The sequence below is a fragment of the Seriola lalandi genome, unplaced genomic scaffold (assembly GCF_002814215.2).
Source record: "Seriola lalandi dorsalis isolate HSWRI2012SDOR001 ecotype SW California unplaced genomic scaffold, Sedor1 jcf7180002054483, whole genome shotgun sequence".
Lineage (NCBI taxonomy): Eukaryota > Metazoa > Chordata > Actinopteri > Carangiformes > Carangidae > Seriola > Seriola lalandi.
Genome location: NW_019525036.1, coordinates 502530 through 527532, shown reverse-complemented (window position 1 = coordinate 527532; position 25003 = coordinate 502530). Strand labels below are relative to the sequence as shown.

At 43.1% G+C, this 25003-nt stretch overlaps 1 protein-coding gene across 2 annotated transcripts in view; it reads right to left on the bottom strand.

Moving 5' to 3' along the window:
• Positions 1 to 1943: 1943 nt before the first annotated feature.
• The window catches only part of cacna1g (calcium channel, voltage-dependent, T type, alpha 1G subunit), a 119715-nt gene continuing 96655 nt past the window's right edge, over positions 1944 to 25003 (bottom strand). Inside the window, exons 25-36 of one of the 2 annotated variants that reach the window (XM_087175700.1) lie at positions 24831 to 24982; positions 23118 to 23227; positions 21103 to 21236; positions 18549 to 18619; positions 17321 to 17399; positions 16823 to 16944; positions 16225 to 16641; positions 14398 to 14550; positions 12554 to 12676; positions 10312 to 10519; positions 9143 to 9312; positions 1944 to 6552 (exon numbers count right to left, since the gene is read on the bottom strand). In XM_087175700.1, the coding sequence (XP_087031826.1) occupies positions 5548 to 6552; positions 9143 to 9312; positions 10312 to 10519; positions 12554 to 12676; positions 14398 to 14550; positions 16225 to 16641; positions 16823 to 16944; positions 17321 to 17399; positions 18549 to 18619; positions 21103 to 21236; positions 23118 to 23227; positions 24831 to 24982 (2744 nt within the window). In that variant the 3' untranslated portion in view covers positions 1944 to 5547. The remainder of the gene's footprint in view (positions 6553 to 9142; positions 9313 to 10311; positions 10520 to 12553; positions 12677 to 14397; positions 14551 to 16224; positions 16642 to 16822; positions 16945 to 17320; positions 17400 to 18548; positions 18620 to 21102; positions 21237 to 23117; positions 23228 to 24830; positions 24983 to 25003) is intronic. The other variant, XM_023412584.2, reaches the window with a different exon arrangement.

Sequence of the window (25003 nt, the reverse complement as noted above, 5' to 3'; positions counted from 1 at the left end):
TCCGGCTACACTCTCTGTTGCAAGAAGCTCAAAATATACCCTGTATTCTGTTGGCCGGTATTGATTGCAAAATCAACATCTCTTGTGTTGCTAATGATAATTTCATAATGATCCATACTCCCTGAAGTCGAGCAACAGAATTTCAGTGATGATTTGCAAATACTCCTCACACCATTTTTGGGTGACCTAAATATGAAAGAGTAGTTTTACATGTCACTGTTGGATTGACGAAGAGCATTTATCCTTTGCTGGATGGGAGGCTTTAAAAAAATTTGGGGCATGAGAAAATTCCCACTTCTCCAGACACGACTACACCACTGATGGCTCCCACCTCCACCTCATTACCGCACTACCACACACACAGACGTTTGTATAGCTATCTTTCTGAGGACACTCATTGACATAATGCATTCCCCAGCCCTTTACCCTAATTTCAACCATAGAAGCTGAGTGCATAACGCCAACCACAACCCTACCCTTAACTTAAACCTAATTGTAACCTGAGCCTTTAAACCAGGTTTTAACCCTCAGCCATGCATTTGAAGATGTGCCAGGAAATGAGGAATGTACAAAATGACAAAACTCAAACTGGTCCTCACAATGTATAGCCATACAAGAACACACACACACAGGAATGGAGAAAGACGGAGTAGAAAGAATAAGTGAAAAGAAAGACAGTAAAAGAAAAACACAAGTGTAGATGATTTTCCCAAAGAAACTAGGCTTAAGCCTGTGGTAAATAGAAATTTCACTGAATGCATTTTGAAGGTGCACTCATTAACATTCATGTTTGCCTGTGAGTGTGTGTGTAATGACAGGTGTGCCTGGCTCTGTGTGCTATTTGATGTTGTAAGAGCACACAACACAACATGCATAATGCATCTAAAGAGATGAACAGCAATGCCACAGTAACTGCTGTCTGCTCGTCATTTGTGGATGAAAAGATGGAGTTTCTGAAAGTAGCAGACAGAGAGGAGGACAGGAAAGGAAATGAAAGAGCAATGGAGGAATACAAATAAAGCAGATTTCAAAATGAATGCATATCAAAGAAACTTTTAAAAAATGGCCTCAGTAAACCAAAAATGCCAAAAAAAAAAAGTAATGAAAACAAAATTGGATACACTTTAGTTATCTGCCTGTGGTGCAAGACTTCAGATCACTGTCTCATTAAAAGAAGCAATATCACAGTGTAGAAATACTCAATTACAAGAAAGCATAAATGTATCCTCAGCAAAATGTGCATATAGTTATAGTCCTTAATGTGGCAGCCATGTTTGTTTGGTTGAATCCAGAGATTACTGGTGATAAAAGCAACTAAATTTAATTTCGCTGCGTTGTGAGTTGGTTTTAGTGTAATGACCACAGTTGGAATCGGAGGTCAGGTGACTCTGGCCACTGGCCCAGAAGGACTTTCCTCCATATACAATGATTAACAGAGAGAGCTGTAAAATGATGACTATGTGGCTGGTATTTTTGTGAGTTTAATTGTTGTGGTTTGTCCTGATGGAGAACTTTTCGTTTGGAGATTTTATTCATGACATTAATATGAATTGAGTTCGCACCGTACTGATTTCAGGAAATGAGCATATGCCTGTCCGACAAAAGATTTCACCTTCTCTGACTTGAGGATTTTTCTATCAATACAATCATCACAGTTAGTTAACAAAAACACTGGGCAGCTGTGGCTCAGGAGACAGAGCGGGTTGACCATTAATTGAAGGGTCAGTGGTTTGATTCCTGGCTTCTCCAGTCCGCATGGTGATGTATCCTTGGGCAAGATACTAACCACTGACCCCTTTTCTGTATAGCTAGTGTGAGTGATTAATGCCAATATGCAGAAAATTTGTACAGTACCTCGTGTCATGGCATTCATTTATGTTAAAGGAGGAAGGGACCACATAAATACATAAATTATCTGAAAAAGAAGGAGGGACAGAGTGAAATATTTTTATTGTTTTATTTCATTTTGTGGTAGAATAAAAGAAAACAGAAACAACAATCTGCATAAAAAATAAACTCACAAATATGAACTGATACAAGGTAAACATCAGAAATGATATTGACCCATTATTAGACATCTCATTAAATCAGACAAAAAACACATTAAATCTCGTCTTCTAAACCAGATTAAGTCCTAAAGGGACTTTTGTGTTTAGTCTTCTCTTGTCTCTTGTCTTAGTCTCCTTCTCTGACCCTCTGTCCATATTGCACACAGGCCAGTCATGGAGAGGTATTTAACAGGGTGTTGAACCAGTGGGGTGCTCAGGTGTTACTTTAACCTTGCCAATAGCATTTGTCCAGTCTCTCCCACATAGAGGAGGTTACGGGACTGACAGGCTATACAGTACAATAGATTCTGACTCTGGAGGGTGACATTGTCCATAATTAGGGCAACGGCTCCCCCATGTGAGTTAAACAGGAACTTCCTCTGCTTGGAGCCCCAGTGATTCCCCCTCTGCGTTCCAACCTGTTTCCAGTGGATGTTGTTCTGCAGGGCAGTGGCCTCAGGAGGGGAACTGGCTGGAAATGAAATCATCAGTGATTATTAGGTTATTCTGTTGTTCCTGTGGAAGGAGAGGTGAGTAATTAATTACTGGAAAATAGATATCTGCGTTAGGGAAGACAGACCAAGCCTTTCTGTAAAGCATTCCAAGATGTTTGATGGAGGTTTTTTCTAGGTCCTGGCCCCTGTTGTTAATTCCTACCAACAGCACCACCAGCTTAACAACAGGGTGTAGGGGGGATCCTATCTAGTACCTGTTAGGTATGCTGTTCAGGTTGGAGTCACCCAGAAACCAGATTGTTTTTTTGCCTTTAAAGCTACAGTCAATTATTTTTCTGCCCTTTGTGGATTTGTGATAAATTAGGAAAACACGCAGGCCCAACCAGTTGTTGTTCACTCACCCCGTGTTTCCCTGTTGGGTGCATGTGCGTGGGCGGGAACGGGCGGAGCCCTTGGGTACACTAAATTAGGTTTTTGAGGGGTCAAAAGAGGTAGCTTCCATATTCAGGTCAGCAGTGGTCTAAGTTGTGAGACATTATTTCCCACCACCTGTTTTGTGTATGTGAGTCCTGCACTGTGTGGATTTTGGGCCTGGATACCGCCCCAGTCCTGCATCACGCCCTTAAGAAGCAGTAGGGAGAAGATTATCATCAATTTCTGGCGTTAAGGTTTGTATTTCTGGGCCGGCTTGCACCACTGCCACATTAAATTGGTTAGTTTTGAGTAAATTGAAGGATTTACTATTGATTTTTGCTTGTCTGGATTGTGTGTCCTGATATGTCCCTCACTCGGCCAGCGTAGAAGACTCTGTCTCCTCTATACCAATCTGGGGTGCTAGATTAAGGGTGCTCCCGAAGGGGTTACTGAGAGTTTTCGGGAGCCAATTGTCTGGTTGCTTCATCTGGGGCCTGTTGGAGGAGGTAGTCTCCCTCTATTTCCTGTTTTAATCCTCCTATCTTGAGTATTGAGGCCTACCTCTGGCCCCGTTTGCAGGCCCAGCCAGTTGTAGTCCCTGGTCACCAGCAGGTCCCAGTGCTGTTGCAGCTGCTGTTGGAGTGTCACGCTGTTCTCTGGACTTGGATTGGTGAAGCTTGGGTTAGGGTTAGGTGAAGGAAACATCGAGATTTTATATCCATCTTGTGGTGCCAGTGCACTCGCCAAGGGACCTGCAGGGACCCGCCCTCGTCAATGTAAGGAACCAGGCCCTTTAAACATATGTCCCCCAAAACAGAGCAGACCTTCTAACCCACAAAGATTTTCTATTGTAGACAGTATATCTCTTAGTAGGTGGTGACCAATGACAGTAGTAGGGGAGAAAGGCACCGCCCATGTGTCAGGCTCCTCGTGTATTTTGAGAAGCAGGTAGAATAGTCTGCGACGTGGGTCGTTGGGGCCGTACAGATAATCTGTTTTGCTTTTACGTACTTCTAGTGATTGAATGATTTGTTTAACTAATAGTTTCCGGGTTAGGTTTGTTATATTTCATTTTTGCGAATTGTCTGTTGGCTTCAAGCATATATCGTCGTTTGTCCATAATCAATTTATCTGCAGGTTTGAGTATAAAGTTAAAGTTGTTTTGTAGCTCTTCAATAGCTTTCCTCTCCACTGTGGAGAGATTATGGTTCCCCCATCCTGTTGAAAATTTAGGTGGTCTTGTTGGATTAATCTCTTAATTGGTCCACTCAAATCCTCCCAGTTTGGTTCCCAATTGGATTGATTGAAATTAGCACACTGGGACCCCTCCGACACAGAATCCAGACCCCCCCCCCATCCTGTCTCGGGTCAATTTGATTAATAAATTTAGTTGTGTACACCAGTGGGACAACAGACACCTCACTGTTTTGGGGGCCCAATGATGTATTTTAATACAACGCTGTTCTCATTTACAGGTCTTACATTTCTGTTGTTGAACAAGTTTGAAATAGTGACCAATCCAACTCTTATGTTGTACGAGCAGCAGCCTGGCTGGTCACACCAGAAGTGCTGGTCAACAATTAATCCCACATTGTGCTGATCTTTATAATAACCTCATGAATTTACAACACAGAGCGTTTTTAATGTGCTCCTGGATATTCTTATGCAGCAATGATGTTGAAAGGACCATCATCAGCTATCTAGCAAGCAATAATGTAACTCGATCACTCAGTCACTCAGTCAGTCAGGGACATTCAAGTTTATAGAGCTGGCCCCACTGAGGTGGCCCTGATTACTAGAGTTACATCCAGGTATTTTTCATTCACTGTGACAAAAGTGAACTTGAAGAGACTTTCTGGAACAATCAAACCATCAGGGTCTAATGCATGTGCTTAAAAATCCAAGCTCAGTTTAATGACTTGTTTTTTTTAATATATATATTTATATATTATTCCTACAAATACATGGTTTTCAGCACTTTGAAAAACATTCACTTTCCTCAGTAAACCAAGAAAGCTAGAAATATCCTACAGTGAAAAAAAAGAGAAAGGCATTTTTGACAAAAAAAAAAACAAAACAAAAAAGAAAAGAAAATCACAAAAAGACATGAAAATAACAATCGAATGAAATCCGAAAAACAACATCCTGTACAAACACTATGGCCCAATAATTTAAGAAAATAGTGTCTCTAAAACGTTCATATTGCTTTGTACCTCCACTGACTGGGCAACGTCTACCCTGTGCAACACCAGGCAGTTCAGATGCGACCACAGAGGGCGCGAAATCCCAGGTGCTGATGTCACTCCAGAGGTTATGGGGTCAAGCTGCAGCCAGCGGCATGCAGGCATCGCAGAGGAGAAACAGTCAGGTTTGTGTTCTCTTCATCTCTGGTTGTTTTGGCAGTAACAATACAAAGACAAGGGATGGTCACACTACTACAGTACTGCACTCCTTATGAAACCAAGGATGTTTTTACTGTTTGTTGTAGTTTTACCATTATTACTCTCTACAGCATTATTACTAGAACTATCACCATCACAGACACACAGAGTGCATCGTGTGTTTGTGTGTGTGGAGGGTTCGTCAAGCCGTGTGCGTGTGTGTATCTGTGTGTGTTGGAGTGTCAGTGTTCAGTGCTCAGAACTTGTCTTCTCAAAGGAGAAACTGGGAAGAGTCAATAGCTTGGGGTTGGTGTTGAGGTTTGACGAGCCTCCATTCTGTCCTGTACCCTCTCCAACTCCCAGGTCAAAGGAGTCCTTGGAGTCACTGGAGGGCGCTCTCCTCCTCAGGCAGGTGTCCTGGCTGGGCAGAGGAGGGGGCATCCCTAAACCCCCAAGCCCGCCCAGGCCCGGGTAGAGGCCGGACTGAGGCTCCAGTCCATCTGGAGGGTCTACGGAGATGCAGGGCGGGCTCATCTTCTTCTTGCGTCGAGGTGAGGGCAGCGAGGTCTGAGTGGGGGTCTGGCTGTGGATCTGCAGGCTGTCGGCCCGCGACACGAAGCCGGAGGAGGTGGAGGTGGTGCTGCGCTGGGGGCTGGACTCCACCGAGGAACATACTTCTACAGAATGGCGTCGAGGGTCATCCAACCAGGAGGTTGGTCGGGGCAGGAGGGCGCCGCGGCCCTGCATGTCGGCGCTGTGGAACCTCTTCAGCTGCCGCAAATATGGACTACGACTCTCCTGGCAGCCCGCGTAGGAGCTGTAACCCTCATTACAATCGCCGCTGTCCTCTGCCATGATGTCATCACTGCCAGCCAACCCCGTGCAGGTAATGAGAGACACTTCTTGATCCACTGAAGCCTCCTCCTGTTGTTGTGACCCTACTGGTAAGAGTGGAGGAAGCGAGGAGGGCGAGGAGGAGGAGGAAGGGGAGTAGGAGGCGAAGCAGTGCTGATCGTGGTGCTGGGTGTGCACGCTGCCAGGGCGCGAGGGTACAGGGGAGGCGCCCGGCGTGGCGGGGACCAGGCAGAGGGCAGGCTGCTGATGATGATGGGAGCAGGGGAGTGTGGGAGATGTGGGGGAGGGAGAGGAGGAGGGAGATGGAGGGAGCCCCAGTGAGGCAACATTCACAAGTCCTTCATTGCTCTCTCCTCCGTCTGAACACAGGGCCTCCTGAGAATCAGTAGACACTGCAACCTGGAAGACGAGGCATGGAGGGGAGGGGAGGCAGGAGGGGTGAAATATTTAGGAGGGAAGGAGCATGGGTAATAAGAAGCATGAGCAATAAGAGGAAGGGAGGGGGAGGTGGAAAAGAGTGAGCATACAGGGATGAGAGAAGATGACAGGGGAGACTAGTTAGTGTGAAGTGATGAGGATGAGAAGCAGTAGTTTGGGTCAAAGTTCACAGTCTGGTCAGCAAACTCCCAGAATCCTCTGTTTCTCGTTGTCGGCAGTGTTGATTTACTTTTACATTCTGTCATAAATTATAATGTGGAAACACAGAGGTTACACTGCACTTCATTTAAGATTCGCCAAGAGTAAACCGAGTCAGCAACTTTTTAATTAGTTGGATGTTTGTTAATATAAAACCCCCCTCCACTCAAAAATATTATTATTGTTCCTTTGAACTTCAGTGCAGAATAAAGTGTGAGCAGAGTGTGACACTGTTTCTCTGTGTTTAACGCGTGTGCACATGTACCAGCCGGACTTTGTGACATCTCAACTGGAAGCCGGTCGTGGTTCAATGTGCAACTTACACAAAATGTGATGTGGAAACTTAAAGCCTCCAGCGCGCTGAAGCAGAAGCCTGTGTTCGCATGGCAGTAAAAGTTTTGGAATGAATAACATATTAACAGAGTCGAGACTTTTCAGAGAGAGAGGAGTAGAAATATTTTAAATAATTTTGTTTGACAATAATTAAAAACATATGTGGAGGGGGTTTTTAAAATGACTCACAACTGAAATGAACTTCTTACTGCGTACACAAACTCATGATTGCAAAACTGAATTTGACTTTTTTATTTTTTGTGAGAGACAGAATGACTGAGCCGATGGAGCGCTGGCCGACACAGTGAACTCTGAGCCAGACTACCTGACCCTCTAATCTTTGACCGTTCACACACAACCCTATAAACTGTCAGCATTAGAGTTTTCAGTTGAATTTACAACAAAATTCTGATCAGCATTTCACTGCCGTCATTCTAACCTCTGTACAAAATCACCTACAGGGTGTTAGGCCAATAGGTAGAGGGTGAAAACAATATGTAAAGACCATAGGAGAGGAAGGGTTAGTAAGCACAATGGTTTGCTAAAACTCATAAAATGTCCTCATGAACTCGTGACTTGTTTCTCATGGACCACAGACTGTGGAAAAGGAAATTAATGATACTTGAATATAATTGCGTTGAATTAGGTCAATTAAAGTAATTTCTTGAAATCTATGGAGGCGAGGAAACAAGGCAGGCATGAGTTTTAGGGCACAGTATTTGGATAAATGTTTTTAAAAGCATGGGGTTCCCTACATGAGCCTGAACGGTGTGACCACAGAGACACCTAGTGGTCAAAGAGATCACAACCAGGCCCCGGCCAATCACCAGCCACAGCAGTAAATGGGCATATCAAGGGTTAGCAATGATGTACTTTCAAGCACTAAACTATTCAATAGAAAATACACAAGTGCTCTATCACCATGGTACCGTGTGTACAATGGCCAAATGCATAAAGACAGCACTTCCCTGAGTTGTATAGTTTGTGATATAGTAAGTGCACTGCATTGTGGGTAAAATTTTTTAGGCAAATAACATCTTTGTCCGGCTTGAATACATTCTATCACTCGGCTACTGAATAGTCCACAGATGGAGACACACTGTACGCTTGTATAAGAATATGGGAGAAGTAATAAACTCAGTGTCTCATTAAAATTTCCCACAGGCAAAGCGGCCTGTCTTTAGATGCTTTGTGGCTGATGGTTAGCAGAAGACAAACGAATGTGAAACAAAGGCAAAGAAAAAAAGGAGGGAAGCCTGTGTGTGTGTGTGTGTGTGTGTGTGTGTGTGTGTGTGTGTGTGTTGTTAGTCTGCCTCTCTGTAGATGAACATGGAGTCCAGCCTTTCTGAAAAGGCCCAGTGGTAGCTAGAGTCTGCTATTTGTCAGTGTTTCAGAAACAGGAGTATCTGTGTCTGAGCAGTAGCTCGGGGTCGGGCGGCTTTTGGACCCAACTGAGCTGAAATCAGAGAATAATAGATATGATATGGAGAATGGAAAAGGCAGACCAGTTAGTCACAGAGAGAAGGGAGAGAGAAAGAAGGAAGAAGAAAAGTGAAATTGTTTAGAACATGCAACGTGGAAAGATTTAAACCAGAGATTCTCAAGAAACTTAAGAAGACACATGCGAGGACACAAATATGCTGCAAATTCAGTCCTACAACACAACTGCAGTGTTTCCAGGGGACACTAAAAAGTGATGAACCTGGCTGGGACTTGTTCAATGCCTAATTGTGACTTTTGAAGTTAAAAGCATTGAATAACAAAAGCGACTTTTTTTCTTTTTGAGTTATTTTTTTGCCTTAATTTACGATAGAGAGAGTGAGAGATATTGTGTCTTTGCATGTGTTTTCTTAAGTTGCGGTACGTTGAGCTGTCAGGGCCACCGTAGTTTTTCACACATAGTTGAGGAACATTTATATAGAACAATGTTGTCACCACATATAGAATGATATGAACAGGATAAGACTCCAGAAATGATTAAGGAGTGAAGTGAAAATCTGAAAAAGTATGACTTCTTCACCTGTCTGCGGAGCGTGCGGCTGAGTGCGTGCGCGTGTCTGGGAGGGGGTAATCGTGGTATACTCTCGGAGTCCGAGTGGCTGTGGGGGCTGATGGGTCTGAAGAGGTCTGTGGGAATAGCCAGCTGCTGGGAGAACTCCTCCGGTTGTGAACGCACTGAGGCACTGGAGCCTGCACACAAACACACACAGCTCTGACAGGTAAAACAACAACAACAACAAACAACAACAACACACTCACAGCAGCTTCCACTGAGACGGATACAAACCCACAAGCACACACTAGTGGATCCAACTCAATACTCTCAAAACTTTATCAAGGAATTACAAATGGCAAAGGAACTAATACTAATTATGTTGAAGAGAAACGAGGAAAAAGACCTAAATGATAAAGATAACCCCCAATTCCACTTGCTCCGCTTATTGCCGTGAATTTTGTTGGAAGAATCTTTTTTTATTTTTACTCCTAAAATGAAAACATATCAAGTTTTGCTATGCCATGCTTGTTGGAGAAGCTGTGGCAGTGTGGAGGCTGACGGCTGCCACATGTTTTGGGCCCGTTCAAAAATTCAAATATTTTGGCAAAATGTCTGGAAACTTACACGGCAAATTCTGGGGCTACAGCTTCGACATGCATATTACTTTATCTGGACGACCTCCCGGAGGAAATAAGAAGAAAATGACAAATACCTCTTGAAAATATTAAACGGTAACAAGCCGATCCATCTACAGTGGACGACAGGCGAGAAATTATTAAAGAGATTCATGAGATGGAAATACTTTTCTGCTAGAAATGATTTATATGTTGCAAGATGGTCAAAATGGAGCATGTATATACTACTAATAAGATCCATGGCTGGTGGTCTGGTTTTGTCCTTTTGTTGTTTCCATTTCTTTTTGGTTAAATTTATTTATCTTTTTATTATCCAAGCCCACTATGTCCCATATGACATTTGTAATATGGATTTATGCTAGCAATATTGGTTTTACTGTTGCATTCATGATGCTGTTTTGAACGCTGTACCTTAAAAAACAAAAAGAGAAATGTCACAAATCTGTTCCAGATCAAATCAATTAAAAAGTGTGGTGTCTTAGAAACAAGTTTCAAAGGTCTGCGAGTTTTGTTTTTCCATTGCAGGTGCTGGTTTGCATTCAAAATGAAATGCATTACCTGATTGGGCCCTGAGGGTGTCCAGTATGTGCTGGGGCCCCTGTGTCTGTGCTAGCAGCTGTGCTGGAGCCGTAGCCGTGTGACCAAAAGGCTGCACGGGGAGGAACATATAGCTGTCGTTGGGCAGGGAGTGTGTGCGTCCCACCGTCGGCTTCCTGACGCTCAGCAGGTTGTCCCGCAATGGCTCCTCAGGATTGAGCTGCTCCGGCTGCCGGGAAGAGAGAAAAAGAGTCAGGGTCCCTCTGGAGATGGAAGGGCTGGGGCTACTCTTTAATAATTCAAGCACTCTCACAGTCTTTCTCACACATTCACAGCTGATATCTCTCTGAGACAATGTGAACGAAGAGGCAGTGATCATCAGCGTACATGGAGAACAGACAGGATCTCTGCATGTTGGAGGTGACTGGACCAGAGCTGCCACAGATCACAGTAACTTTTCCAATTTACAAGCACATTCATTTTTTTTTTTTTTTTTTTTTAAAGCATAAGACACTCGTGCGTCTTGCGTCTGCATTTACCCTCGCAGTCGTGTAGGTTTACATAAGCCTGTTCCGTGATTGTGTGTCAGCTAGGCAGTAGTCCCGCAGCCTGACCCATAACAGAACCAGTTCACATTCATCACAGAGCCACGGGAGCTCCGGCACCCATTACAACTCAAAGAGGAGCGAGAACTACTAACACCAGAAGACAGTACAAACACAGAAAAGACTGATAGGACTCACATGTAAAGCACATAGGAAAAAAAACACAGAAAACGGAAGAAAAGAAGAAGGAAAGGAAAAGTTTAGGAAAGTTAGAGAAAGAGGAGAAAGAAAAAAATAACAGCAGAGACGAAGGAACTGCAAACTGGCACGTGAGGAGGTGCACTACTCTACTGGACTGGACTGGACTGGACTGGACTGGACTGGAGAGTAACACACACCAAGGCTGGAAAGGTGGAATGAGAAAGAGAAGAGAAAGTTGGAGGGCACATGGTTAGATTCACCAGGGTCTTTCAACACCACCTGTTCTCCTCTACCTCATCAGTCACTTGAATTTTGGGGTTTTTTCTTTTTGTATTCGCCCCAGCACCGTTCAATTAACAGTGATTTCATGTCTCTCTGATTGAGAGACTCATGATATATAAATCGATACCTCTAAAGTGCCGCAGGAACCAAGGTTACAATGACCCTCTCTGGGGGAAGACATAAGATCATTAAAAAGCCAAATTGTTGGTTAATTACACCCTGACACCCGAATGACATTAAATTAATTTTCTATTTAGACTGACAACGTCCTTTCCCTCAATGACAGAGGCGTCTGGGATGGGATCCTATAGAGGAACGTATAGATGAAATGTCCCGGTATGAAAAAGTTATACCATAACCACTTAATACGAGTGACTACATGTATTTTACATGAGGCATAAAGTAACTAATGCAACGGTGTGTGAGACCTGTGAAGATTGTTGACCCATTTCTTTGGTCGAGGTGTCCTGATATGATTTTTTAACTCTTACTTACACATGACCTTTGCCAGGAACCTTCCTATGAATTCAGAGTGACTCATCTGTTCCTTTCTAATAAATGAAAGGAACAGATGAGATGTAAAATAATGTGCTGCTGTGTTTTCTGTGGGTGTGGAGTAAAGTATTTCACCATCTTATGACCCACAGTTGCTATGGAGCAATATTCTCACCAGACAACGTATGTCAGTAACGCCTCGACTGAACTTCTTCAAATTTGGCACAAAAATTCACTAAGACTCAAGGATGAACTGATTAGATTTTGGTGGCTAAAAGTCCAAGGTCAAAGGTGCTGTTCTAAGAACTGGAAAGACTAAGACTACATTTACACTCGGCTATCGTCAGTAAGAATTTAAAATGTAAAAAAATTAGCTTTGCAAATTATTTAAGAGGATGAAAATGTTTGTTTGAGGAACACTGAGTGTGAAACTGTTTTGTTTGTTTGTGAGACAGGCCACCTTTACACCACGTAAATGATTTGAAAGATAGACAGTTTTTAGTTTAGTTTTAGTTTTTTACACTTTAATGTTTTTAATTGTGCTGGGACTACTGGTGCAAAGTAGCTGTTTAGCTAATTTAGTGTCAAGCTGGTTTCCTGCTGCCAACCTGTCACACCCCAGTGTGTGAGTGTAGTAGGACAAGTGGCTTTGGAAGCGCCCTGGGAAAGGAAACACTACAAGATATTGCAGAGGGGGAGGAATAGGGATGGAGAAAGAGAAAGAGAGGAACTGTCAGTACATTGCATTCCAGACTGGTTAGAAAGAGGGGGTTAAAATCGTCAGGGGCCGAGTCGTCTGTCAGAGCTAGGGACCAGGATTTCTCAGAGGCCAGAGACAGAGCTTCCATCTCCGCTAGAGGGATCTAGGCAGGAAGAGACAATGGCTGGTGAGCAGAGAAAACAAATGCACGCTCTGTGCAACACAGAAAAATAAGGACACTACACACAGGTAAGACCTGTAGCTAACGGGAAGATACATATTTGAAAACAACATATAGGAAACAGGAATAATGTAGCAGAGCAAAAGCAGCAAAGAGAAAAGACAAAGCAACATTTGTGGGTATGATAATTGTTTTTCCCACTTTTAAACTGTATTTCGGAGACTTACCAACAGCAATATTATGACACGGTACAGACACACACAGAGTCGAATGCACAGGCTGATGAACCGCAAACAAACTGTTTAACATGATGCAAATGAGACAATCACACTCTTATATTCACAGGAACAAATGGAAGGGAAGGGGATTCCTCTTTATGATTTATACTGTGTGTAAATGCGCAGTGATTTATAAACTGTGGGGGGTTAAATGCAAACAGAGCAGTTCTCACCGGCCTGGGACAGTGATTGGCCAGAAGTCACATGACCAAAGGCCCAACCCACCTTTGAAGTAACCCCATAGGCAGATATCTGTGTGTTTATACACGACTAGCTGTTTTGTTTTTTGATTCTTTTGTTCCAAACATATCTTATTTTAAATGTCACCTGTGATGTGTTACATGATGACTCTGATTAAAAGGCCACAAGCCGAAACGTGTCGGACAAATAAAGTTCTTCTGTTTACTACGAGTGTTGCTGGAAAATTCTCCCTGACAGGCGAGTGGGCTGTCCATGCGGAAGAAGGAGAGGTGGCCTTTGGCGCCTATTGATGACATTTCAAACCCATTTAAAGCTTCTAGAGTTAGGAGAGTAGGTTTTGCAATGCAAATGTAATTGGCTAAAGTTTTCCTCCAAATGAAAGGAAGCGCCCAGATGCATTATTCAGCGACTCAGTGATACATCGCTTATTGATTTACCCATTCATTTGCTTTCAGTGTGTCACCACTTCGCTGTGAGCGATTGGCTAAAATGGGTATTCACATATACAAACGCACAAACACGTCAAACCCACATACGAACACAGACAGAGCGTTGTGAAGGGGAGACAGAGCAAACTGTAAACCATGTCACTGAGGCTGCTGAAGCAGACCAGAAACCTGCCAAGCATGAAGTGAAGACGTGAGCGTGGGGATGACATCATAGCTGAGGCAGGGTATGACACTTGCTCTGGTGGTTAGAGGGAAAAATATTCAACGTGGGGGAATGTCAGTAAAATAAAGAAAGAAAAGGCAATGCTGTAGGGCTGCGGGACATTTAACAAACTGTATGCTTTTTCACTGAATTATGAAATAAAGTTCTCGACAGTATGTATTTACTTGCTGCTTATTTTATAGGCCAGGGATTCTGTGCACTGCAAAACTATCCATCTTTTAGAAATTCAGTCTGGTACAGAATTTAATTCTCATTAAGACAAATAATCCTGCCAACAGTCTTGTAACAATCAATTGTTACAAGAGTCAACAAAAGCTCACCTTCATTATTGTGAAGTAATCTGCCTAATTTAAAAGGTGAGTTCATCCAGGTTACAAAAGAAGCTCCATGTGTTACAGCCCATAATATGAAGGTATTGTGCCTTATGTTTAAAGGAAAACAAGACCAGCATAAATGACAGCAGCAGCCCTACATGTTGAAGAGAAATGAACCCACTGGACATGTGAAATGGAGGAGGTGAGTCATCAGTGGAGTTTACTGGTGGTTATTGACCTTCTTGTCAGTACTGTGCTTGCGGGACTTGGGGGACAGCGCGTAGAAGTGGCAGATAGAGCCGGACAGGTTGTCCATCAGACTCAACTCTCCCTCCATTGAACCCTGGATGACCAGGGAGACCGAGTCAAACAGCGCTCTCCGCTGTACAAACTTGGATAATGTAGAGAGACAAGAAAGACAGAGAGAGAGAGAGAGAGAGCGAGAGAGAAACAGAGGGACAGCAGAGGTGGTGAGTCCAGACAGAGACACACGAATAAATGTGAATAGGAAGAATGAATGACAAAGAAAGGAAAGAGGGGAAAAGATAGTCGATCAGGCAGACAAACAGGAAGACAAACAGAAACATATCCAAGCAGAAGGTCTTCATTATACTGTACATCACAAATGTGTAAGTGTTTCATGCAGTGCACATGTATACAACTTCCTCCTCATCAACATCCACTACAGGCTCACGTGTTACCATTCAAACCCACAAGGGGGCACTCCAACACTGCAGTAGAGCTGCCCCCCCCCACCCCCCCACCCCCCCACATTGCTGGAGGTTGTGGTTTAACCACACACAGGCTGAGGAAGATGGATCATTTCTTAGAGGGAAAACATAACGACAGCGAGACCTTTATTTCCTATCCTCAGAAAGTTCTCCACTGTCTGGAAATAGCTGTTGAAGTGAGCAACAAGACCCTGTGGTGCAGCTTTCCCATGTCACTATGACCCATCTGTGACTGGCATGTCCTCTACAGGGACACACACACACACACACACACACACACACTCATGAACACATTAAAACTGGAAACCATCTGCAGTGGCGAACCTAGATTCTGCAGGGGGGGGGGGTGGCAGGCAGAGAAGCCCATCGAAACAGCGCCCCTCACAATACCTCACATTCAGGCAATCGGTAAACACTACCTACAACAATCATTATCAGGGGCCACACTGGGGGGGGGCAAACATTTGCCTCCAGGCGATGCACCTCTGGTCATCAGATGAGTGGATGTGGATGCACAAAGTCAATATGTGACAAGAACACCCCGCCAGCTTATATCACAGGACGCACTCACAAATACGACCCTGACTTTTGGACACATTGCACATAAATGCATCTGCTTATATTTTCAAGTGACGCCAGACTTGTCCAGTGAGTATTTCCTAATATGGTTGCATCCTCTGCAGTTTGCAGTTTTGATACAGTTGATGAAACAGTTATTACATTAAGAAAGTGACGAACAGATATTCCTCTCGAGAAATCCATCATCACTCAGCGTCCCACAGCGGGAGCCAGAGAATTAACTAATGATTCGGACCAGAGTCAGAATTAATGATCAGAGACGCGGGGTCATCTGAACAGCACCACAGCCTGGCCCCCAGCAGGAAGTGATCGCAGAGCATCTGTCATATCACGCAGAGACTCCAACAATATGACCTACACTTGATCTGAATGTGAGTTCCTTTCATTATATACAGTATATAATAGTATGATCTTACACAAGGGTGTGAATAAGGCATTTAGCTATAAAGTGACCTACACGTATCTCGAGGGAAATCCCAAAAAACATACCAACACACACGCACACACACCAAAGCAAGCTGCTATTAAATGGCACCTACAACTGAACTGTTTCCATTTATTCTGATTGTTCTGTTTGGATTTTAGTAAAATCCAATATTTATTAATTCATTTATTAGTATTGAGCACAAACATACCCACAATCCTGCCTTCTGAAAACACGTAAACATGGCTGACGAGGGAACTGTGGTGTGAGAATGCCGTAATGTGCCTTTGAAGTCTCGTAACGTATAAGCAACAGGAAAAAGATTCAATACCTCCAGCGGCGGATCCAGGCTTGAAGGGGGGTCTGCTCTGATGTTTACAGACTCTCTGGCTTTATCAGAAGTGGGCGAGTCCATAGGACTGTCTCTTTCCTGTTCCCTGTCCCCTCCTCCGGTGGACTTCCAGGGCGAACCCCCGGAACTCGACCTGTCCATGCCCAGCGCCAGAGGGTTCAGCTGGGGGGACCTCGTGGCCATGTCTCCCCCGTCCATCTGGAGCTCCAAGTCCGCCTCAGCTTCTGCCCCGGCTTTGGCTTCCTTGTTGCTTTCCTCCAGGTGCTTCATCAGGACGGCGATGACAACATTGACCAGGACAAACTGAGCGGTCAACACAAAGGAGACGAAGTAGATGGGAGAGACCACAGTGTTGTAGCAGGTGCTGGTGTCTTGGACGCAGTCTCTTAATGTGTCCTGGGAGAAGCATGAAATCACTACATGAGCCAGATCCGGATAAAGATTCACAAGCAGTCTTCACAATACATACAGCACATCATCCCCACCTACTGAATGCATGTGCACATATCAAAGAATGAACATGCAGTATGTGTATGCATGATGTTTAGGATCCCCAAAGCTGCAGGGTTAGTTTCACCTTCATTATGCCGTTCCAGTTGTCTCCGGTGGAAACTCTGAAGAGCAGCAGAAACGCCATCCCAAAGTTTTTAAATGTAGCATAGCGCCCCAGACCCTCACATGGGTGGAGCTCATCGCAAACTGTGGAGAAAAAAGGAGGAGAAGGGAAGGAATGAAGAGAAAAGAATGGCCAGACAGTAAAAGAGAGACATAAAGATAAAGGGTAGTGACTTTCATGGCTTTTCAGATGTCACAACATGGGGCTTTGCACTGAAATGATGATAATTGTAATACTATTTTATTACTCTGAAAGCTACGAGCCACAAGAGAGATCAATATTCAACAGAGGATTTTCTCAAACGCAATTAACATCAGATAGATTAAACCCACAGAGGGGAGAATTAAACACTTGGTGCATGCCTGTGCACGGCCTGAGTGGTATGTGCGTCTTGAATCTTTGTATGAGCTTTCTCTGGTTTTGCCTGACTGCCTTAATGCACAGGGCATGTGTGCTTACTCAAGTCACCAAACAGCTCCACTCCCAGTGCTGCATAGATAAAGAAGAGAAGCATGAAGAGAAGACCCAGATTGCCCACCTGCAGGGAGACAACAGGAAGAGAGAGGGATTAGTCAGAGGAGAGAAATCCCAGGCAAAATAAACCAACAACAGGGACAACAAACAGCTCATTCCAGAGAGAAAATTAAAGAAAGGCCGAGACACAAAGCAGCAAGGGAGAAACATGCTATGGCAACTGACTTGCTGAACCCGTCCCCTGAGTAGCGATTGTGTAGACATAGCTTAAAAACCACAACTAGGCAAACTCTGCATTTCTCAGCTAATAAAGAAAATAAGATGATTGACAAAAGAGAGAGCTACTCCACATATCGAGAGTTTGGGTGATTCTTTTTCTTACCCTCTCCAAAACCAAAAAACGGATAGAGCAGTATGTTTGTCTGCTCTATTGCAAACATTAGCATGTCCAACTGGCTTTACTTGGTTCCTGCAACTAAAAAAAACAAGCTCTGATGACAGCTAGCACATCCATTGTGTAATATTTCTCCACTATGTGGGACCCAATCCATGCTACTAAGTGAAGGCTAATGATAGCTGCTCTGTCATGCTCTGACATTTAGTTATTTGTTGTTTTATTACTTCCATATCTGGTAAGAATTCAGACTTTTTCCCAAGGACATGCAGCTTTAAACTGCACATGTGCCGTAAGTGAGAAAATGCCATGAACGAGTGACGAAGACGAAGGAGTAAAAGAAGGAAAATCTCACTAAAAACATGAGGAGCAACTCTGATACTGCAGCTGGACAAGAGCGAACAAGAACGATGTGGAAGAACAGCTTTGACACAAATGTGAATGCTGTCAATGACAATCAGCGTGCGGCAAACTGACAGAGGTGGTATACACGAACTCTCTGTCGTTTTTACATTCAGTTCCTACACTGCAGAAGTTGTTCTGATTTACCGGCTCCAACTACAATCATTCAAAAACAAAACCTCAAGCTACGCTCACTTCTCAACCTCTGCAGGGGACTGATGATGCAACAAGGAAATCTACAGCCTGCAAAAAGCCCATGGACAAACGCAAAGCTCCTGAAACAGAAGAATATGCACCGAAAAAAAAACAGAAATGCTTCTGGGAAGTCATTTCAGGGACAGCGTCTGTGGGACGTGTCGGGACGTGAGAGATCCGTGGTTTTTCAGTTGATGATGTTTAACAGAGTTGAGTGTGTACCTGAGGCAGGGCTTGCATAACGGTGTCAAGCAAAGCTCTCATCCCCACCGCCATCTTCAAGAGCTTCAACACTGTGGACACACAGACACAATCACACACACACACACACACACACACACACACACACAGGAAATGAAAAAGTGTCTTACCAATAGTAAGATTTTTTCAGTCTTACATATCAGAACAAGCACTTGTGCCGTCAAGACTTTTGTGAAGTGGAAAGGACACAACATTTTTCCTCACTTACAGTCTAATGCTACTCCATCAGTAAAGTCACAGACGTCCTTGTACTGAATAACATTAAGCTGTCAGACAGCATTGAGGTCATATCCTCCTGACTGGGGCTGCGGTTTGATGAGATCACTGGTGTGGTGACACAGAGAGCTGAGGTAACACACTGAGGCAAAATGTATTTTATTTCATTATTAATCAAATTATTTATTATTATTTATTAATTTTCTTATGTTTTTTAGTTTGCTGATGTTATTATAGCTCTTTAAATGTATTTTTATTGTATCTCATTGTCAGCTTTCTGACTTGATTTGCCCTTTTCATTCATCTGTGAAGCGTCTTTGAACTGCACCAACCTGCATGAAAAGTAGCTATACAAATAAAGTTTGATTGATTGAATGATAAAAGAAAACAACCTTGATGCCTCCTCTGTGCCAGATGACGGACTGACACCGTGGAGACGGTAACCTTAACAAAATCCTCTGTCCACATACTGACAGGTTTTTGAACATACTCTAAAAAGGGAAGTGCACACAAACTAAACAGCTGGATCTTAACACCTTACTTTCAGTGTTTTTAACATGAAATACATAAAACAAAGGAAGTGATGATACCATGTCATGGGTATGTTGTATATGTTTATGATTTAAATTTTTTATTTTCTATTTTATTTTAGCAAAACAGTCAAATAGGAAAGTGATGAAGTATATTAGGCATTGTACACTGTAAAAGTTGTTAAAATTTTAATGTGAGAATTGTGAAAGGGAAAGAAACATTTTTTATCCCTCCTATTGTCTGTTTTTATATCAGAAATGATGTTTTCTTTCACACTGCAATGGGTCACACTACTGAAATGGTTTAAAGACAGTATCCTGACTAAACTTTGACATATTGCTGTGTGTGATAATCCATCAACAAATGTTCCTCTGACTGTAAATATAGTCAAAATAATTCTAAATTTAGTTGTTTTTGTCAACTCAAAAACAAAGGTTAACTTTACGAAAATGAGGTTTATTGACCATAAAATTCCAAAAGAAAGTGTAAAAGTCGTGGTAACGAGTCGGCTGAAAAGGTGTGATGTCACAGTCAGAAACAGATCGGGTCAAATTTTGACCCGGGAGGACAAAAGTTGCGTGTTCAGTGGAAAGACAATACCAAAGGTTTAACAACAGAAATATTACAAGAGGATGTGACTTGTAGAACAGTATTAGGGAGGAAAGTTATAATGCTGCTACACTGGAGCCAGGGGGGGGGGAATGTAATCCATCTAAATCACATCTGCATACATTGTGGAGATGAGATACATGTTGATGCCAGCTGGAAAAGGTGCCGGCTACTGCACCCATCCAAATCACAGTGTCAGACACGAGCGTGTGTGTGTGTGTGTGTGTGTGTGTGTGTGTGTGCCTGGTCTGCTGTGACAGTAATCAATAATGACTTCCTTGCTACTTTTTTCTTTTTTATTTCACATTCAGTAATCAGACAAAACAGATGAGCTTCCCTCCTTGCCTGTCTTATCTCCTCTTTCTCCCAGCTCTCCTCCTCCTCCCCCTCTTTTCCTCCCCTCCTCCAGTCCTTATCTTTTATTACCTGGACAGTAATCAGCCCCAAGCACATGGGCAGTTTAGTTCCTTTCCCTCCTGCTAAATCCATCTTTTCTCCTGAACTCAACCTTCCTAATTGTGAACCTCCTTCACTCATTTCCGCCATTTATTCCGACTCTCTCTCTCTCGCTCTCTCACCCACCTACACACCTTTCCTGTCCTCGTTTATCTCCTCCTCATTCACTTCATCACAACTTCACTTTTTTTCACTCTAATATCAACTGCTCCTCTTTGCGACTTCTTTCCATCTTATAATCTATTTTGGCATCAGAGGTTATTCATCATTCCTGCCTCCTCCTTTTATTTCCTCTTCTTTTTATTTCCTCTTCTCTTCCCTCTCACCTCTCATTGATCCCATCCAATCTCAAGTTTCTCGCAGCTTAGTTCACTTACTATCATAATGTGTCTTGGCTCTCCCCCATCTTTTCTCTCTCTCTCTGTCTCTCTCCCTGTTTCTTCTCAGAACTATGTTTGTCAACTAACTGTGTTTCTCGGTGCCATCTGGTCTGTTCACACCCAGCTCAAACCCTGCTGAGACATGCCATGCAAAAATCACTAAGAGGGGAGTCCCAGGTGATGTGGCTGTTTTACAAGGCATCTTAAAAGTACAGCACCGTGAGCGAGGCTGGAGTGTGTGCGTGTCCGTGTGACGGTGTGTCAGGGAGGGGATGGGACGGATAGATAGATATGGATCTGTGGGGGGGGGGGGGGGGTCATACCTCGTGCGATCCTCAGCACTCTCATGATGCGGATGATGGTGGGGTTGATGGGCAGTGAAGCGTTGACCTCAATCTCCTCCAGAGTGATGCCCATGATAGAGAGCAGCACGATGGCCAGATCCAGCTGATTCCACCTACACACACACACACACACACACACACACACACACACACACACACACACACACACACACAGACACAGACACATATTAGTCCTGAACACTGACTTAGATCATATCTTTTCATTGAAACCTCAGATGAATGCACTTGGCTGCAGAAACTCATCCAAACAAATCATTGACATCATCCATTTCTCTTTAGTGACTCATCTCCTTTAGCAGAGAGGTGTGAGCTGGAGTCATGTGACGCGATTGGGGCCTGAGTTTTGAGTCACCAATGAAATGACCTCAGTCGATTTGATTTTACGTAAAGAGACACTCCACCCATTTCACACGTCAAAGTCAGTTTACTAGTCATGGTTAATACTCATCAGCATGTGAAAACGATTCATTATTTTCTGAGGCTCAAGTTTCAGAAAATTACACCCTGATGATTTCATTATGATGCCATTGGCTTGGGCTTGGAGAAAACTAATTTGTAAATAAAATAAAGAATATGACTTTTAAATGTGTGGGTGTTCATCAGGGACAGAGGATTTAATGATTTCCCGGAGTTGGTCAATCGAAGACACTTGTGTCGGTGATTTGCCCCGTGTGTAAAACAGATCCCTGACTGCGAAGCCTCGTTACCGATGACTTCTCTCTCTCCTGCTCTCTCTGCTCAGTGTGTCTTATGTTTAGTTATTCCTCTGCCTCTTTTAGTAATAATGATACATGTAATGAAAATTATTATTTGCTAAAATGGAGGCGAGGCTCAGTGTACTGGAAGCGCTCCTCCTCTTCCCTGCAGTTCCTGAGATTCCTCAAGATTATAGGGCTGGCCCTGCTGTTGTCATACACATAGTACACAAGTTTGGAGACCGGTTATTTTCTGGATGACAATGAGCGTGTGAGACTATTTCAGTGTTATGAGACAGGTTAACAAAGCAGCAATAGTATAATTTCAATTTTAGTATATCATAAAGTTATACAGTATATATATACGGTATATATATGTATGGTACGCTGAGATTAGTCAGCAGGCCACTTCCTTTCCCAGATGCTGTAATGTGATTTGAGATCAAAGTGTTGGGACCAAACCTTATTTGAATGTATAAAAACTGAAGATTGTTGTAGGTGGTCATGCAAATCAGGTTTGTCTTTTTCTTATTGTTTCAATTCCATGTGCAGCTTTCTCTCTCCGAGTCCATTCCATAGCATATCCCTCACATCCTCATTTAGATACTTAAAGTGCATGAATAAACACAAGAAATTCAATTTGAAATTCAGTGAGATTGTGAGATTAGTCACGGGGGTCTTGGCCAAATGTTGTGTTTATATGTTTGTGTGTACCTGTGTGTGAGAGTGTATCGAGGTAATATAAAACCGGACTGCTGCCAAATGCAAAAAAAAAAAGGATAATGGTCTACCCTGGCAAAGACCACGGACATCATGGATTCCTGTGTGTGTGTTAGTGGTGTTAGTGTGTGTATTCATGTAAATGTGATCTGTGCTATTATACATTTGTGCTGTTGTGATTGTATTTGTGCATGATTTTGTGGTTCTCAGCAGGGAGCCAGAGATTTCAAAGCTATGAAATCATCTAAGGCAGCATGTTTTATGGGTCTTTAACAAGGCCGTTTGTATTCATACAGGCCTCACTGAGAACCATGCACTGGAGCACGTTGAAAAAAGTTCACTTAATCTCTCCGAATGCTGCCTCAGATTTTCCACATGACTCAGAGGTTAAAGAATGGTACCTTTAACCACCAATCTATTAGAATATCATGCCTGCTAAAATGTCAAAAATCTAAACTGGGAGGTTAATGTTTATTCAGGATCTCTGTTTGATCTGGGTTAGAGACATTTAGGAAAGGTCAGAGCGTCACTTTGGGAAGCAGTTATTTAAATACTGACTTGTCCTTGAAGAAGCGTCGGAAACCGAAGGCCACCAGCTTGAAGACGGACTCCAGAACAAAGATGAGGGTGAAGATGTAGTTACAGATTTTCAATGCCTCGTCCAACTCCTGGGGATGCCGGGGAAATCATGATTACGGTATTCATCTTAACAAGTCAGTAAAGCCTGCATTAAATATTTTGTAATCCTACCACAGTGACCTGTGGCTTTTTCGTCATCAGGCTTTTAGTATAATGTGATGAAACTGCACTGAAAACCAATGAAATGATCTCACCATATTGTTATTTTTTCACATTTTAAAAGGAACATACTTTCAACTTGACTCAGTTATAATAAATGGCTTGGTATGGTGAATATTTTTGCTAAGTAAATATATAATTTGCATTTCCTGCATTTACAGTCTTTGCACGAAATACCAAACAGTCCACGCTCTAAACTTTGTCCTCTCCTCCAGAATTAGCCTTTCCGTTAATAGATCTTCCTCTCCTCCCTCATTCTCTATGAAAAGGCCACTTGAATCAAAGTGTTCAAGCATTCTTGTCTGTGGGGGAATTCACAGTAACCATCTGCATATAAAAAACTGACCTAGCAGAGAAACGTGGAGAGAACTGGTGGCCAGTAGGGATTTTACTAAATCCTCCCTGGTGGCAATTCATGGACTAACAGCTAGTTCCAGTTTGCTATATATCTCTTAATTCCACTATCTTCTGTTCTACCCGACAACCCTTTTCTACACCACCATCCTAGATGCTAACTAAAGACCTTGTGTTGTACCTAAACAAATTCCATTCCACTCAGCAAACTTCTAAACTACTTAAATACCTTCCATTGTAACCGACAACCTTATTGGCTTTCTCTGAAATCACACCCTCATTCACTCTTTCACTAATCTAGTCTACATAAAGAGATTCTACCCAACAACCTCCTATTCTACTCAAAGACCTTCTACTCCAATCAAAGATCTTCTATTCTACCCTAACTCTCTCAACAACCATCTGTTCCACCCAACAACAGACGGTTCTACCCAGCAACATTCACACTTTACTCAAAAAACATTCTGCTCTTCCAAAGATCTTCTACTCTACCCAGAGACCTTCTGATTTACAAAACAAAACCATCTGTTCAACTCAAAAACCTTCCACTTTACCCAAAGAACTTAAACTCCCTAAACTACCTAAACGGAGCTGTGAAGCAGTTCATACAACGCACTGAAATTGTGCATTTAAGTTCTACTGGCAAAATATGGATTGCTGCTGGGATGCAACAACCTTCTGTTTTACTGTTTTCTGTTTTTTATTTTGCCCCAGTTTCACTTCACTTTTCTGTCATAGTCATGTATTCAACATCCAACTACCTCCTGCCTTGCCGAATCTACCTTCCCTTACCGCCCGCTCATCCGGTCGACAACTCCTCCTTGTATCCTCCTCAGTTTTCCTCTCTCTCTCTCTCTCTTATCCCTGCATCTCTTTGTTCTGGAAGATTCTGCAATTCTTATCTTACTTTCATTTCTTTCTCTGTTGATTGCACGTAAATGAAACACTGGAGCGCACGATACACTTTAGGAATTTCATAATCAGATAAAAAATGACTAACGCTTCGACACGTACTGCGTCGTCTTCAGTCAAACAACAATGGCATAGACTTGAAGAAACCCAGGTATTATTTGAAGCAAAGAGCCCATAATTTCCCCACCTTCCTCCCCAACATCTGACCTTGGGCTGCCGGTAGTGTTCCATGGACATAGTGATTACGTTGAGCCCTATGACGATGGTGATGAACAGGTCCAGGTAGTGGCTGGTACACATCGTGTGGATGAGCCGACGGGTGGGGGAGTAATCGGAGAAGTAGGGCTTACTCTGAGCTTCTGTTGGAAGTTGGAAGTGGT